The 15843-nt window shown below is 39.7% G+C and overlaps 1 protein-coding gene across 4 annotated transcripts in view; it reads right to left on the reverse strand.

Moving 5' to 3' along the window:
- Positions 1–237: 237 nt before the first annotated feature.
- The window catches only part of STOX2 (storkhead box 2), a 141911-nt gene continuing 126305 nt past the window's right edge, over positions 238–15843 (reverse strand). For 3 of the 4 annotated variants that reach the window (XM_062575752.1, XM_062575753.1, XM_062575755.1), the window contains exons 3-4: positions 5602–7867; positions 238–1018 (exon numbers count right to left, since the gene is read on the reverse strand). In XM_062575752.1, the coding sequence (XP_062431736.1) occupies positions 823–1018; positions 5602–7867 (2462 nt within the window). In that variant the 3' untranslated portion in view covers positions 238–822. Of the gene's footprint in view, positions 1019–2120; positions 2242–5601; positions 7868–15843 lie in introns of those variants that run through there. The other variant, XM_062575754.1, reaches the window with a different exon arrangement.

A 15843-nucleotide genomic window follows, 5' to 3' on the forward strand; every position in this document is an offset into this window, starting at 1 on the left:
TACTAAAGATATTTGTTCTATTCTGTGTCACTCCCTGTTGTGGCTCGACGACAGTTAAACTTTCCCTTCCCTCCCCATTTCCCCGTCTACGCAAAGGCCTACCTCCTCATTTGTGACTGCGGAAGGTCAAGTAGCAAGTTTCAGTAAGTAAACATCTCGCATACTTTCGAAACACAAAAGGGAAACCAGTCTCCCTCCCCACCCCCCACATACTTAAAAAACAAAACCAAAAACCACGACCTCTTTTTACTCCCTTATACGGGTATTTGCAAAATTGTGTCACAAAAACGCACAGTGAAAATGACTGATCGGTATTAAGAATTCACAGATAGAGCTGAGGTCATCACTTGTCATGTTTGGCATTGTTTTTCCTCAAAGTGATCCTGGCTGGTTACTTTCAGCAGTGGCTCAGTTTTTGAAGTAAAAAATGATCAACTCTGCAGTAGAGTTTAGCCTCTGACTGGGGGCATCACACATCTGTGGCATTTTTTTTTATGAAGTTGGCAACTGCATGGACATTGAAAATGCAGATTACACTTACAGTGTCTAGACTTTCATATATGTGCTCAGTTACAATTAAGTGAAGCAAAAAGTGTACATATTATCCCTACTGCTATTTTGTTGCTACAGAGCCGCAAACGTGAAAAGCAATACCTTGAAATAAAGATTTCTTTGTTGCTCCTAGTCTACATAGCAGCACAGTTTAAGTAAACACTAAAACTGTGGTTGAGATGCTTTTTTCCCCAAAGATGTAAACATCAGTCCCAGTGTCGTAAACTTTGCTGTATAGGATGAGACAGGAGATCTGAGGCAGAATGACTATCAGACACTAGTAACAGAAGCTTGCAGGCAGTTAGCAGGTTTCTGCAGTTTCTCAGCTTCACTCGTCGGCGGGTCTGCGGTCGCACGGAAGTTGAACGTTGGGCCTGCGCCACCGTGTGCAGGGCTCAGAGCTGGGTTCTGACGTCTGTTGCTTTCAACAATGCTCGAAGTGTTGGATGCCAGGCTCTCACGAGTACTAAAAGGGAAAAAAAATATATATACACACTCATATACAACATACCTATACATCTATCTACCAGACAGGAAAGCAGAATAGAGCGTTTTATAATAGGTTTCCTGTGTTTGTATGTAATGTCATATCAATGAACCGTCTCATTTTGATGATTCACACATGTTCCTCCAAAATGGGTTCCGTAAGTACTCAGCAGTCATCATACTGTAACACAGGTATCGCACTAAGCACAGCTGAAGCCGTCACACGCAGTCTGCATGACTGAACCAGTATCAAACATCTGGATTTTCCATTCAAGGAAATGGCTTCCATCTTGCATGTGCAATGTATTAATTTCCTTCCTGGCTGGTGCATTTTAGCACAAAGTCATTTCATCAAATCAGCTCCTTGACTAGGCAGAGCTAGGAGAATTATTGCATAACACAGCCTCCTGTCTCCTCTTCTACCCATGCCTTGGAACAGAAAATGTTTATTAACTGAAAATGCTACTTTACATTAAATCCACAGTGTTTCTAAATACAACACTTCTCTTCAATTTTGCTTTACAACTGAGATTTGAACTTACAAGATGGTGATAAATCTTAACTCCCTGATCTGTGATCATGCCCTAGACAAGCACCAGTGCTATTATTTCACTCATATAATGGACAGAGTTCCTTTAGTTCTAACACACTGCTTATCCTTGGGAGTGACTGCTTGCTTAACACTAAAAAAAATAGCCCTTTTTATAATACATCTAATTATGAACACAGAGGAACCTACATTTTAGCCCATAGCTTTTAAAAAACTTAGTCACTAAATGCTAGGGCTAGTTTTACTGCTACTGTTTTTGGTTCTCTTTCCACTCTTCATCATTTTTGATCTCTAAGTTATGTATTTGCATGAAGAGAGAATTGTTCCCAAAGAGCCACGTGCCTCCTGGCTATATGTATTCTTCATCTATACCTCTAGTCTTTTGCAAGATGATACTGTAACTTGTTATGGAGATGTTTACAGAGTACATTCAGAGGCCTGAATGGGTACGAAATACACACTAAAAACAGAGATACTAATGAGAGTTTCATAATCAGTTTAAAATCAACCTAAATTTACATGCTACTGAAAGGGACAACTTTTTTCTGCCTCATGTGGACCTGACTCTACCATAGCTTCCTGCTGCTGGTGCCAGTGCTCACCGAGCCTTGTAGCCAGCTGTACCAGGGACCCCTCTCAGTTAAATACAAGCCCTACAAAAAAAGAAAAAGAAGAAAAAAAGAAAAAAAAATATTGGTGTTAGCATCAGCGGATGGGTAGGAACACACAGCCTTGGATGTGGCAAGGGAGAAATATGTGAGTGCACGGCTGGTGGGTCAAGCGTGCAACATTTTGCTGCAGTGCAGAATTAAACCATGACCACAAAACTCTATCTAGAAAATCAGCAATACTTTTAGGAAAACTCTGGTAGATCTTATAAATTAATCAAAGTGGTACTGATCACCTTCTGCCAATTATCGCCCTACTGTAAGAAGTTCCAAAGAGCTACGAAAGGTGATGCACACAACGAGGTTCCTGCGAGCTGGCATGAGGCAGGCTGCAATTCCACTGCTCATCTTTGATTCCTCTCCCTCCGGTTATTCATGAGAACAGATATAACCCTTGTTTTTCAGAGATAATTCAGTATTGTATCATTCTGTATGGAACCACCAATTCCAGATTTTCAAACATTTTCAGTTATGGCATTACAAACTGACCATTGTAAAATGTACATACAGAGACTGCAGTGAGAGTTTTGCATGCCGAGTAATGCCAAAATTAGTTCTTTCTTTACGTGACAAAAGAGCAGCAGTATTATATAAATTCTAAAAATAAAAAATAAATAAAATAAACAGAGCTAACAGACACTGTATACTACTTGCATAAAATCATCAGACCAAAATACTGTGAGGTTGTTAGAAATTTTCCCAACAGTGATGTGTTCAAGAATTTTACACAAAAAATACTTTTTAAGTTAAATAACCATGGCAAATCTCTTCAACTAAGTAAATCCTGTTTTTTTAAAATGTCCCTTTAAAAATTTGTCACCCTTTAAAAATATAGTTTTTCTTTCACAGTTTAGGATTGATAATTTTCATTTCCTGAGCAACACTGTATATTGCAGTTTAAATGGAAAGATACCACTCCACCTCAGGAAGTCCAAGTTACACATCAGTGAAGGCTAAGAGAGTATATCTCAGAAATATTACTACACGCATGTCCTGTTTTTATACTCGTCCCTAGACATCTGCTAATGGACACTGTCAGATCTAGGTGACTCTTACCAGATGGATGCCGGATGGCTGTTTTATATTTCCTGGAAAAGGGCTGCAGAGCACATTTTTTGTTATAAGGTAGGAAAGTAATAACAGCATGGCAACAATAGCCGAAGGGCTGAATTCACCCTGAGGAGTGAACAAAACTGAAGAAAAGCATCCAATTTAATCATCTCAATGCAAAACTCAGGACTTGGATATATAAAAGCCTTTAAAATATCCAGACTACATGCGGACCTAAAACAAATAAATCCTGACAGAACATTGTTCTTTTTCAAGCTCACTTTATGTGGTCTTGGGAAAAAAGGCGGGGGGGAGAGAGAGAGAGATGCTAATAAGTGAATGGTAAAGAGATGTGAAAAAAAAAGCATGAGTAGAATACAATCATTGTTTTTAGCTGCGTATCTATTTCTCATTCGATCTAAAAAAGCAACATAACAGCACTAAATCAAGTACACTCATTGCGTTCTGTTCTCTTGCTAGCTAACTTTAACAGCAAAAGAAATTTTATCTTTTACGTATAAATAATCAGAGAAGAAAACATCTGCCTTTGCATTAACCAGAAGTGGAGGTTTGATATTTAGTAAGCATGCAGCTATTGAGATAACAGTCTAAAAACTGTTTTTCATCCAGGCAACCCCCTACCTCCTCTCTTGCAGATGAAATGCATTCTGCAGTAAAACAGGCTGGGTAAGAAGCAAATACTATATACTCCCCTGCAAAAACAGACTGCAAGTATTGCACTTCAATTAAAGGAGGGATTACATTAAAAAAAAAAACAATCAATCAATCAAAAAAAATGATGCAAATAGCCTTATACAGCAGTTGTATGCGAGAAAGATGCCAAGCATCTGCAGAACAGACACAATCAATAACAGGAGCAAATTCAAAACCTTCTATAATTTCTTTTATAAAACAGAATTCTTTTGTAAACAGAATTCACTGTAACAGATACAATTTACTCCAATTATTCTTGTTTCATATTATTTACTCAGAAAAAACATACAGATGTCAACAGCCCACTCTAGTAGTTTGATGATCACTGCATGCTGCATCAGGCTCAATAATTCCTGCCTTGTCATTAACATCAAGCAGAAGTAACCATCAAATCCACAGGAATTTATTCCAGAGTGATGACTTTAGCTGAGAAGGAAATCTAGTTCTGTGTGTAGAAGCAGGAAATCCTTCACATGTCTTTCCAAGAGTCTTTTCTATCAATTTAAAAGAATATATAACTTTAAGAAATAAGAATACTTTATACAGACAAAAAAAAACACCCCATTTTCTTTCACCTAATACAAATTCAGTCCTGGAAGTTTTAGTTTTATATCACAGGCAATAAATAATTTAAGCCTAAGTAAGAGGCTGTAACTACCACTGTAAATTATTTTTGAGTTTAGCGTCTGGACTCTGATGGGTTGCTATCCAGGGCAAACAGTAACAGATAAGCTCCATTCCACCAGGGACCTAGGACTTTCCAAGGTCAGCGAGAAGGAAGAAGGCTCAAGTGAAGAATTCTTAACCTGGAAACGAGCTTGTAAATCTTCAGAGCAGGCAACAGATCAGCAACTGTCCCTTCCCTATGTCTGAAAGACTCCTACCACAGTGAGACTTCCATGATGTCTGAGATCCCTGGAATGGAAATGACTAACCATCACCACCACACACAAAAGTCTAGACTCTTTTCCCAAGTATCCTAGGCAAGACACCTCTCTCTGCTGATGCAGTGCATGGTCACCACTGAAGTTCAAATATCCTGAGTACTTTCAGCTGTGTAGGGGGAATGGCTGTTCCAGTCTCACCAGTTTGGAATGGCGATAGATACAACTTCCCATATTTTTGAAGAAAACAAATCAAAAAACCCAAACCCAAACCAAGTATCACTTTTTTTTGTTTGTTTGAGCCAAAGATTATGCCATCTACTTATCTCTAGTCTTCGAAATAGTCTTGTTGATTATATCTTAGAGGGAAAGGAAGGGGGGGGGAGGTAAGTGGGAGCTTCCTATCCCTTCTATTCTAAATGTAAATTCAAGTTTAATATCAAAAAAAAAGGATACAGGGAAGCTTGCAGCAGAAGAAAAAAGAACTAATAGAGAGTCAATGCTGCAGTCATTGCTTGCTTACAGGATGGGAGGAAACCCACACATCTGAGCAGTGGACTCCAGAGCTGCAGAAAACATTGTCTAAAACCGTGTGAAATTGTTTAATATGACCCCATGCTCTTTCACCAACATCAACAAATAACTAAGAAATGGAACTTTCTAGTCTGTAAAGTTGCAATGAATGTGACAGTCCTACCGTGGAGAGTTGAACCCGCTGTCCACAGTAATGCTGCTGCTGTCCATGCTGTCCAGGCGAGCTGAATGGGTGGCTCTCTGGTTGTTGCTATTTTCCGTTTCCTTTGGGGTGAGAAGAGTAAGATTCTTCTCAAATTTTCGCTGCAGATCCCTTTCCTTTTCTCTCTCTAACAGCCACTGCATAGTGCCAACATCATCCCTGTTCTTTTCTTCCTCAGCGTTTTTGTTTGTTCCTTCCTCCGAGTCATCATCATCAGATACATTGTAGTAGTCGAAGGAGGCCTCCTGGTTCCCAGTTGTCTCTTGCTGTCTCTGTGTAACGGGCATAACTTGTGTGACTGAGGTTACTATCGCTTGTTCAAGTTTCTCACATCTGACTGGCAATGTGTCAGAGGGGGTCTTTTGATGGGGCTTTAACAGGGGTGTGCTAGACTTATGATAACTATTCACAGAAAGAGTATTGTGCAGAGGTTTAAAGAGTGTATCCTTGCTAAATATTTCTTTCCTTTTATCAAGGCTACTTGATTCAGTGTTATGGTGTTGAACCAGCCGCCCATTTGCAATCACCTCTGGTGTCTGGCCAGCAACAGCTGAACCACTGCTTGGACCCTTTGGGGACTCCTCTTTGTGCACCCCAGGCTCCCTGGCAACATGTTGAGACTGTCTTTCTGAAGGAGTCATTTTTTTGAGCCCATCTGTCACAGTCACTGTGTCATGATCCTCTTTATTCTTCCCCAGTGGTGACGGAGCAGTAAGCACAGTCTCACTGGATGTGTTGCACTGAAAATAGTCATCAACTGCAGACTTTGTTGTGCAGGAATTGAGCTCACTGTACGATGGCAAACTCTCTGTAGCCTTGTTTTGTTCCAACAGGCTACAAGAACTGGGAGTTTCTATGCTGCCACTAACTATTTCAGGGATGCAAGTCTCTTTGTAGCCTGTAGATGAAATCAGAGCCCTTTGATGACTGAGTGATTGAGATGGCCTTAAGGTACTATCATCAATGTAAGTTTGGCTAGTTGTTTGGTCATCTGGGCTACAGCCTTCACCTATGTCTTCAGGCATGCCCAAAGTAGCAGAGCCCAGAGGTCCCTTGGAGTTATCCATAGATCTAGACCTTTCTTTGGCCTTACTGGACCTCTCGTTCCTTGATCTTCTATCCTGTGTATGGCTGTGGCTCCGATGGACCTTGGAGTGGGAGCTTCCCCTGGAAGGTTCAGGAAAAGGCATTTCAGTTCTTCTTTTGGCCAACTCACCAGACACATCCCACTCTGGTGTCATGGGAAAGTGAGATTCAATCATGTTAGGATTGCTGTGCATTATAAAGTTATCTCCCTTGTGCTCTATTATAAAACAGCCTTCCCGTGGGGATCGGGTCAAGGGATCATAGAACTCATACTCTCTTTCAGCAGGTATATCCAAATGAGAACCATCTGATGGGTCTCCTTTGGATACCCGAGTCTTACTGTGTGACCTCGATTTCCCATGAGACTTTCTGTGATTCCTACTTTTTTTACTTCGTCCACTGTGGTGAGCTGAAGATCCAGCTTTGCTTCGTTGAGCTTTTTCTTCTTCAAGTTTCTTCATTAGTGCAGTGTGCCTCATGACATTTTCCACAGTCAAGTCTGGGTTAATGCGCCTGATAATCTCCATTTCTACCTCTCGAGGTATAGTGGTAGGGGTGTCCTCGTCCCTTAGCGGCCATTCCTCTGGAGGAAATTGGGCAGAGAAATTCGCCAACTGTTTTGTCTTGTCCTTCTTAAAACTTAATCGAAATAATTTGAGTCCAAATTTCTTAGACTGCTTTTCTACATCCTTAGGCTTTGTGAGTGTCTCTGCTTTATAAGAAAAATTGACAGTACTTTTACTTTTCTCAGTAGGTGGGACCTGACATAATGAAGGAGGACAATATGAGTCTTTACAGTCTTTTGCTGATTTCCTCTGTAGCGTAGATGCATGCATGCTGTGCATGTCTTCTCTGCAACAATGGCAGGAATCGCAGTGGTTTTTGGGCAGTGTTCGGTCCCTGACACATCCTGAAGTGGAGGGAGTTACAGTTCCTTGTTGTGGAGAGGTACATTGAGACCTGTCAGGTATCCTCTCATCCAAATGGTACCATTTACTGTTAGTTCTTATAAGAGAGGGTGTTATAAAGTAAGTCTGTGGGGTTACAATGAAATAACCATCCGGAGTTGGGTATATTTTCCTCTCCCGTACAAGCATATTCAAAGTATGCCGAAGGATTTCAGGGCTGGGTGTTGGAACTCCTAGAAATAACAGTAAACATATATTAGGTAGTGTGTAAACCTCTAGCTCCCTCCCTCCCCTGCAAAAAGTTGTTTTTCCAAGTGCAAGCTGAAATATGCTGAACAAACAACTCCAGCAAAGCACTTTGTTAGGCATTCTTTTGTCTGTTTGTTTTTCCACTTATCTCTTACACTTCAGACATATGAATTATTAATTAAATAGAAAGGACGACATTAATGGAGTATATAAAATAAAGGAGAGGGGGGGAGAGAGAGAGAGAGAGAGAAAGAACTTCTAGTCACTTCATTGTGCAGGTGACCTTAAGCTAGTAGACGGAGTCGATGATGTAAAGCAAAGGGAATCAGGGGAAATCTTTTATTTTTACTCCTCTTCCAACCAAATATTTATATCCCAATTCACCAGAACTATTCATTACAATGTATAGCTAACTATAAAACAGTGGTTATATGTTATTTTGGATGCCTATGTTGTTTTTAACAGAAAATCACTAGAGAAAAAAAAGCACTCCTCAAAATTGCCCCTCTATCATAAACTTGATCAAACTCACTCACTCTCCCGTTCAAACAGGTCTCTACGACATCAATTGCTTCAGCAGTGACTCAACTTATCCAAACTCGTCCACTACACTCCAAGTTATAGATCCGGTTCCTAACAGCTTGCTTCTAAGAGGTCTCTGCCTGTCACAGGAGACGTGAGGGACATCTACCTAAATGCATATGTCATCTACTAAGAAAGAAACCGCTATGACAACCCTGCATCCTCTATACATGGTAGATTTGGCATTGTGAGCCTGGCCTTCCCCACTACCAGCACTCTTCCTGAGTTCAGTGGTGCAGCACTAAGTTTTTAATACTTTATTAGATAAAACACCAAATGAGTATGCTATGCGTAGAAATAGGATACACCTAGAGCTAGTGGAATAAGAGATTTAGTTCACAAGTTTATAAGCTGTTTGTGTTGAATAGGAAATAAAAACCTTTCAATTTTTTCAGTGGAAAAAGCTATCTTCAAACAACATATTTTGTTGAACTAAAAACTTATTTTAACTTAATTTTGGGTACTGACCTGTTTACATTTTTTTAAGTAAATAAAAATTTTAAAACAAGAATGGAGGTTTTTTAACTGAAAAGTTCATATTATTTACTCTAGGTTTAGGCTTCCTTTTCAACAAAACTGATTTAGGAAAAAATCATACAGACTCAGAGTAACTTAGGTTGCAAGGAACCTCTAAAAATCACGCAGTCAATCCTCCTATTCAAAGCAGGGTCAATTTACATCAGGTCGCCCAAGGCCTTGCAAAGCCAAATTTTGAATCTTCAAGGATGAAGATTCCACGAAATCACACAGGGAGAAACATTTCAGCAAAGTAGATGCTTTTCACAAAAACACTACATGGAAAAATCTTGACCAGGTGTACTTGCCACAAACACAGTATCTTCAATAGCACACAGTGCGTGGTCACCAACTCTTCCCCCGCATGTCAAAGGCTGGAGCCTACAAATTCACTGATCTCCTTGTGGTAGCAAACACAAGGAAAAGGGCAAAGGCACCTTGCACTACGGTCAAAATCCTATCAAAAGATTAGGGCACTGTTGACTGCACACTTAAATGGGCTTCAAAAGTCAGTTCTCAGTACCACAGTGTAAGTGAAAGACAAGACAATGAAAACTTGAACATATCAGAGCGCCTTATGTGACAAAGAAAACAAGAATTTCCAGTTTCTTTACTGACTACTCTGGGATTCTGAAATAAGATCAAATAAACAAACAAGTCTGGAAGAAGCCTCTGTATTTTTATAAGTACTTTTAAAAATGCAAATGGACACTATAGAGCTCACAGACATCATCTCTGAAATATGTTAGCAAATACAGAAGCTTGCACAATATTTTCTTTAAAGGGAGTGGGAAGGGAAAGCTTTTATACTTCATATTTCATAAAGTCCTCATTGAACAGCTTTCTTTTTTTCTTTTCTTTTCTTCTTTTCTTCTTTTCTTTTTTCTTTCTTTCTTTTTTTTTTTTTTTTTTTTTTGAGCTAGAGAACTTGTTCAAAAAGAGCTTGTTGGTGGTTGGTGCCAGGCACTTAGCACAGATATACTCTTGGGGATGGGATCAGAGTCTACAATAAAATATTTGGCCACCCAAATGAATCTGGTCTTCATAAACTCTCCAGGTGGAGTAACAAAATAAGAAGTCTTACAGTGCTGGGCAGATCACAAGGCAACCAGTACTGAAGCTTACAGTCAGCTCTACCACCGCCTGTAAGCTCTCAAAAGAAAGGACTCTTGCTGACAAGCACCATTAACACTTGATTTCAGGATGTGAAATATGGGGGACACAGACCTCCCATTTACCATGTCAAGCATATTATAAAACAAAACACAACACAGGCTAAATTCATTGGAATTAGAAGAAACAGATGCAAACTACATCTGGGAGAAACAGAGTGATGCAAGGTGAAGAGAATCAACTACCAAGGGATGTTCACCATCCCTTGATGGTGAACGGGATAGATTCCATGCCCTGCATCTTGACATGTCCTCGAAAACCTGCTCAGAGCTAGAGCCACACAGAAGGGAAATCTAGAGGAGCTTTGCCTTTTTGAGTTAAGCCCTGACTGGAATTTAAGGGAACAGCTAAACGTATCTTCACTTTTTCCCCCTAAATCTACAACAGCAAGGTAATTAAGAAAACAGAATTAGATTCTAGTCCCTCTTCTGTATGTTACTATTACACTGCTTAAGTGGAACTGCTCTGACTTGCCAGAATCTTCATATCCAAAACTGAAGGGTAGAGCAGGAGCTTGGAGAAGGGACTTCCTGCCAAGAAGCAAACATAGATCTTCTTGTTTGCAAGTTTTATGCTTTTACTCCAGTGTAAGCAGCATCCCTAAACTGTCCATTTTTAAATGCAGCAAACAACCTACTACATCCAGGGACAGAGCTCCAGATAAGCAAGATGAGAAGGGGGTAAAGATGTCATCTAACTCTGCAGGTGAGCTCTAGGCACCATCCCTTTGATACAGAGGAGAAACTCAGCCTGTGTAGAACAGAAACTATATTTGGCTATAAACATCATCTCTCCTCATCTTAATTTTCTTTTTTGTTTAAGCAGAAACAGATAAATAACTCCCCTCCACACACACACATTTTGTACAGACTTGGCCAGTTAATAAACAAAAAACAACCCAGGACTTGGATTTATTTATACCAAAACAAACGCTTTTAGTAATATTGCACCTATGGCCAACATCAATACTGCAGCTAAAGGATTTTTCTTTTTAATGATTATCTCTCTTTTTTTTTTCTTAATGGTAAAACCCCTTCTTGTGTAACACGTATTCTTAACACAAACTTCTGAAATACACTTTCCCAAAAATGTGCACAGCAGAAGAGATGTGCAGAACACCAGACCCAACTTTCATTTGAATGATTATATGCCATTGCTTCTGTATTTTAGCAGTAGCAGCTGCATGCACATTCTTGCACTTAGAATTCATCCTTCCTGAAAATTTAATGACAGTAGACAAGAAAGAGAAAATTCATATAAATTTCTTAACTCACCCTCTTCCTCAGTACTGTGCTGCAGAAACATATTAGTAGTCTTATATATAGCTGTGGATGTTATTTGAATTTAGAGCCATTACTGTACAACTCACATCTAATAATAACTGTAACTAGAATCTTATAATGGAAACAGCAGAATGTTAGGAACAATACGTACCTACGAGTGAACGCAGTTACAACAGAGAAGGAGTCACGGAGAAGTACATGGTGGTATTAGGTATATTTCACACAGAGTCCACAGAGGTTTGGATCAGAGATTGTGGATGATCCAGTCAGAGGAAATAAAAGAGGCAGGAAGAGGATAAATGTGAGTGAAAAGAAGAAAAAAAAATATGCAAATGAAAGGGAGGATCAGGAATATGTATCATCTTTTCTTTTCTCAAGGTGTCCACATTTAATGGGATAATCCCAGAGAGGTAACACAGACTCTGGAATTTCTGGACAGGCAAACATGCCAGAAATAGCAACACATAAGAAAGGCAGAAATCCAGAGAGCTGGGGGCAAACTGGAACTCTCCTCTAGGCCAGAGGCCTGTATGCCCCCAGGCTGCAGAAAATATGCTGAGCACCTTCTATATTGGGATTGAGAGGCAATCAGAGAGCAGGCTGCACTCAGCATGAACGTCCAATAAAGGGCAAAAACGCGTTTCAGTACTCATGAAGACCACTGTTCCTTAGCCGACCGCAAGTCTCTTCCACCTTGCAGTGGGCTGCTACGTCTGCTTGGATAACACCACCCCTTTCACCTTACACTTTGCTTTACCAAGATACGTGGATGATCCCAAAGCCAAGCTCAGGGGCTTCTTCTTCCTGTGCCTTGTAGGCTCTCTTGCCACAGAGATGCAATTGTTGTGCAGCAGCCACTCTCTCCTCCAACCTCTACATACACAACCTGATCAATCCAGGAGCTTACACATAAGTATCTTAATACATCCCTACCTTTGTCAGGGAGGACATGGTCTTCCATCCTGATTTTACTTTGGGACTTTTTTTTTAACATCCTGATTAAAAAACAGGAACAATAAAATGAGACAAAAACACTCTCCTGAGAGTTTACAGAAGAGTTAGGAAAAGAGATTGAAACAGATCTGCTGATGTTTTACACTATGCAAATATGCACTGCAAATACATGGTAAAAATAATCATATGTATTTTTCACTCAATAAACCATAATGACTACAATGTGTTGGGTAAATGAGTCTCTAATCACCAGATGCACTGTACTTACATTGATTAAGTTCTGTGAATACAGAATGTGCGGACAAACACAGAAGAAAAAATAATTAGCATGCCTGGGCAGCCAATGACGCTGTGAGTTACTTGTGTCAGCCTTTTCCCTGCAGTTGGAGACTATCACTTTTATCACTCCCACCATAAATCCTTGCGGTCCACTGCCCCAGCTGGGCTGACGGCAGATGGGGATCTTTGAGGGCCAGTAATTACCAGCGAACACTGGCTACAGGTTTTGTTCAGGTCTCTTTCAGGCACATTTGTATTTACAAAGGTAGAAATAGACTCAAATTTGGCTTTCCTACACGGCGGACATGGGCACTCTGACACCTGCTGTTTTTAGTTTAAACATTTCTTTATATTTAGTACTTATAAGAGTACTTAAAAATGGCTATGTATGGTATAGCCTCAGCAAATATATGCTTGACTGACTTCCAGTGCTCATATCTTGAGCTAAATGAGCACAAAGATCAAGGAGTTTATTTACACTGGGAAGTGCTTAATATCAAGCAATGACTATTAGAATGGATTGCTGACTTTAACATACACACTCTAAGTAAAAGAAGCACATGGAAAAAAAATCACCAAGCAAAATTGGCTCCCAAACTGCTGACAAGTAAATTTATTCTGCTGACAAGTAAATTTATGTTTCACATTTCAGAACTTTCCTCTTCCTTCTGTGTTTATATCCACTCTTCTCTCTCATTTATCCTACCTAACAACTTCCTTTTGCTACTACTTTCATTTCCTCTCTGGACCAGCTACCTCAAGACTTGAATTCTGTTGTTGGTTCTTGGTTTCAAATTTGAAGCAGGGGGACAAGGGCTGGGATTCTACCCAAGTACATGTAATAAGGGGCGACACAAACACAGCACAGGAGGGCCCCGACTTATTCCACCTGATTTTGAGTGTGTAATGGCATTCCACAAACTCAAAAGCCCAAACCTCCCATACAAACACTGGAAAGAGAGATCCTCCCGGGAGGCAATTCCTATTCACGCAGCTGAAGAACACAAGGATATTTTGCACTCTGTTTAGCCGCAAGGCTAGTGGGATTTCCATGTCAGATTGCGACAGGTTGATTAAATTTTTTTTTCTGTGTGGACTTTTACTAATACTTCTACAACCTGTAAAAAGTTTTTTGTTTTTTGGGGGTTTTTTTGTTTTTTTTTTAAGGTGCAGGAAAGTTCTACTGTGGACAAAGACCAAAGCTAGAATTGGGTCAAACTGTGTTTTTCACATGACAATTTCAGTGCAGTCCAGAATTAGAAAAGTAAATATATTAAGGAGAAACTGTAAAATGGGAACAAACTGGGGCAAGGTCTGTTCCAGTTGGAGCCACCAGCAAAAATTCTCCTGACTTTAATGGGAACAGACCAGGCCCAAATGCCTACAATGAGTGAAAGGTAGTTTTTTGGGTTTTTTTCATTTGTTTGTTTTTTTCCCCCTGGGTCCATTAACCATTTGACAGCTCGATGCCTTTTCACATTTCATGAGCCAGAGAAGAAATAGGCCAAGGTGGTGGCTTCTTGTTCCTGTACATAGTTCAGAGTCCCAGTTCAATTACCTCAAGCTGAGAAACTCAGGTAGGAAGATTCGCACACTTGACTGTGACTAGTCAGTAGTGACCGTCCATAGCATACAAAAACTGCAAGCTGGCAAGATGCAACAACAGTTTGCTGAGGGAAAAAGGATGCCAGCACTTCCATGCCTGCACAGTCTCCCTACACTTACTGTAACAGAACCATCAGTACCAGGCTTAGGTTTACAGGTGTTCGTAAGTCAAGCCCTTTTCTCAGTTACATCTGGAAATCTCCCATACAACCTTTGCTCATGTGGACAGATATAACCTGTTACTGACATTTCATGGATAACAAAGTGTTTAAAACAGTCAATGAACAAGATTTAGCACCCTTATCGTACTCCAGGTAACACTGAGAGACTGAGGACAAGCAACTTGCCAAGGCTGACAGCAACTCAAGGGCAAAATCAGGGAAAGAAACCAGATTTCTTGGCTTTCTCAAGACTTCTCTTTTCCCAGCTACCTGCCCACATCACATCTGTATGAAACCTGCCACACTGTGCTAAGATGTCTCCTTTCATTCTTCCATTCTTCAGTAAATAGGAGCAAGAGGGAAAAAAAAGTAGTTTAGAGACTCTATCATTTAAAATACTGCATGACAGCAGTGGTGTTATTTAAGATTATGTAGCGCTTCAATAATTCAAAAGCAGAAACTGTCTGGACACTGAATCATCAGACATGTACATTTTCTGCATCCCAAGAGAGTCTACCATGCCATCTACTGAGCTTCTAGACAGAAGATTGTCTTGTTTGCTGCTCACAAAGAACATTGACCTAAAGTGAACTCGGTTAATGCAAGACATCTCCTAACCGCTAACACACATCTGACATAGCGAACACATATGAATATTTTTGAGGTGGAAGTCACAGGAATTTGCCAGCTTTTAGAAAACCGTTCGCTCACTTCCAAAGTGACATATTTCAATACAAAGAACATTCTCTACATTGACATTTTCAACATGTTTAAAAAATTTGATTAACTACCTTAAATAATTTGAGGGCAAAAAAAAGGTTTTCTAAAACCAGCATAAACTAACATTTAATGTTTTCTTCATCCAGGTTCATACTGATAAGACAGTCTGGCTGCCAAACATAGGAAAAGAGGTTACATCCATAGCTGTTATACTAGATTCCAAAAATTTATATATCTTTGTATAGGACTTAAATCATGGTCAATAAATACCATTCAGGGTTGTAAAAAAAAAATCTTACTGTTTAATTTTAAGTTAACATAATGGAAGCATATGCAGCAGAACTCTCTTGATTGTTTTTTTAATGACAATTTAGAAAGGCACAAACAAGATGTGTTTTATCATTGCAAACTTTTTCAATAAAATAAATCTATGAGAAATAAATCTGAAGTGGTATTTAAATGGTGTTAAATCTGTTAAAATGATTTTCTCCTGAGCTGATGCTAAGGCTTAACAAGGGATAAAAGAAGTATTCTGATTGGCTCACGAAATACTAGTTAAGGATGCGGAGTGGTTGCTATGTGATGTTATAAATAATTAGCATACCTTATTTCAGATAGAGCCGTGGCCCAGATTTATGCCTGCACAATGGCTCAGCAAACTGGAGGGCTAGACTGCAAGTGTAAGAT

This window comes from Rhea pennata, chromosome 4 (genome assembly GCF_028389875.1).
Source record: "Rhea pennata isolate bPtePen1 chromosome 4, bPtePen1.pri, whole genome shotgun sequence".
NCBI classification, from domain to species: domain Eukaryota; kingdom Metazoa; phylum Chordata; class Aves; order Rheiformes; family Rheidae; genus Rhea; species Rhea pennata.